Below are 1,138 nucleotides of genomic sequence, written 5' to 3'. Positions count from 1 at the left end.
ACAACCACCACCAACAAAAACAACAACCACCACCACCACCAACAATAACAACAACACCAATTACAGCAACAACAACAACAACAACAACAACAACAACAACAACAACAACAACACAACCACCACCACCACCACCACCACAACCACCAACAATAATTACAACAAAAACAAAAAACGACAAAGAAAACGACAAAGAAAACGACAAAGAAAACGACAAAGAAAACGACAACGACAACAACAACAACAACACAACCACCACCACCAACAACAACAACAGGTTAGATTACCTGGATTTTATCTCGGCGGCCACCACTTTGTCTGACTGCCTCTTGTTCTCCGCCAGCTGTTTCTCTATCAGCCCGATCGACTCGTCCAGTTTCTGAACCGCCTCTTTGCTCTTTTGTCGCTCAGACTGACAAAACAAATCAAAAACAACACAATGAAGATTACAAAGGCACGTCCATTTCGTTTTAGTAAGAGTTTCACGGCATTTGCGACATAATTAGGTCATATAAGTACCAAAAAATGTATAGTTTTAGTAAGAGTTTCACGGCATTTGCGACATAACCAGGTCATATGAGTACCAAAAAATGTATGTGAGGCAGCGTTGTGGAATCAGGCACTCGTCAATTTTTGGGCATGTAGAGTTATTGGTGTCACCTTAAAGCCAGTTAATCTGTCTATCTTTTGGGGAAAAAAAGTACCCATCTATCTTTAACAGAAGTCGAAATATTTGTGATTGAAGTAAGTAGGGTAACCTGATTTCAGAAGAAAAATAAGGGAGAAAATGTGTTTTTAAATGGACATAAAATCTTTTCAGCTTAAAAAAAAAAGATAAACATTGCCAAAAGGGCAGAAAAATGCCAATATCTTTGATGTCATTATTTTGACGAGAGCCTGATTCCACCACGCTGCCTCACGTATAGTTTTAGTAAGAGTTTCAAGGCACTTTCGACACAATTAGGTCATATAAGTTATAAAATTTACAAGGGAGTAATAAACACAAAAAAGAAGGAGATAAAGACGATAGATGTTTGATAGGAAAGAAGGTGCAAACCACACCAGAGAACCCACCAACCACCCATGTGTCAAAGATTAGAGGGGTTACAAGAAAGTAAAAAATGGTGAAAAGGTAAAGGTG

At 38.5% G+C, this 1,138-nt stretch overlaps 1 protein-coding gene across 1 annotated transcript in view; it reads right to left on the bottom strand.

Moving 5' to 3' along the window:
• The window catches only part of LOC101862379 (mediator of RNA polymerase II transcription subunit 12), a gene marked incomplete at its 3' end in the record, with an annotated part of 50,679 nt that overhangs the window by 35,294 nt on the left and 14,247 nt on the right, over positions 1-1,138 (bottom strand). The window contains 1 exon segment of the mRNA XM_013088734.1: positions 285-409. Within this exon segment, the coding sequence (XP_012944188.1) occupies positions 285-409 (125 nt within the window).

Source organism: Aplysia californica, unplaced genomic scaffold, assembly GCF_000002075.1.
Source record: "Aplysia californica isolate F4 #8 unplaced genomic scaffold, AplCal3.0 scaffold00801, whole genome shotgun sequence".
Lineage (NCBI taxonomy): Eukaryota > Metazoa > Mollusca > Gastropoda > Aplysiida > Aplysiidae > Aplysia > Aplysia californica.
Note: the sequence above shows the minus strand (reverse complement) of the source record. Positions and strands in the feature narration are given on the sequence as shown.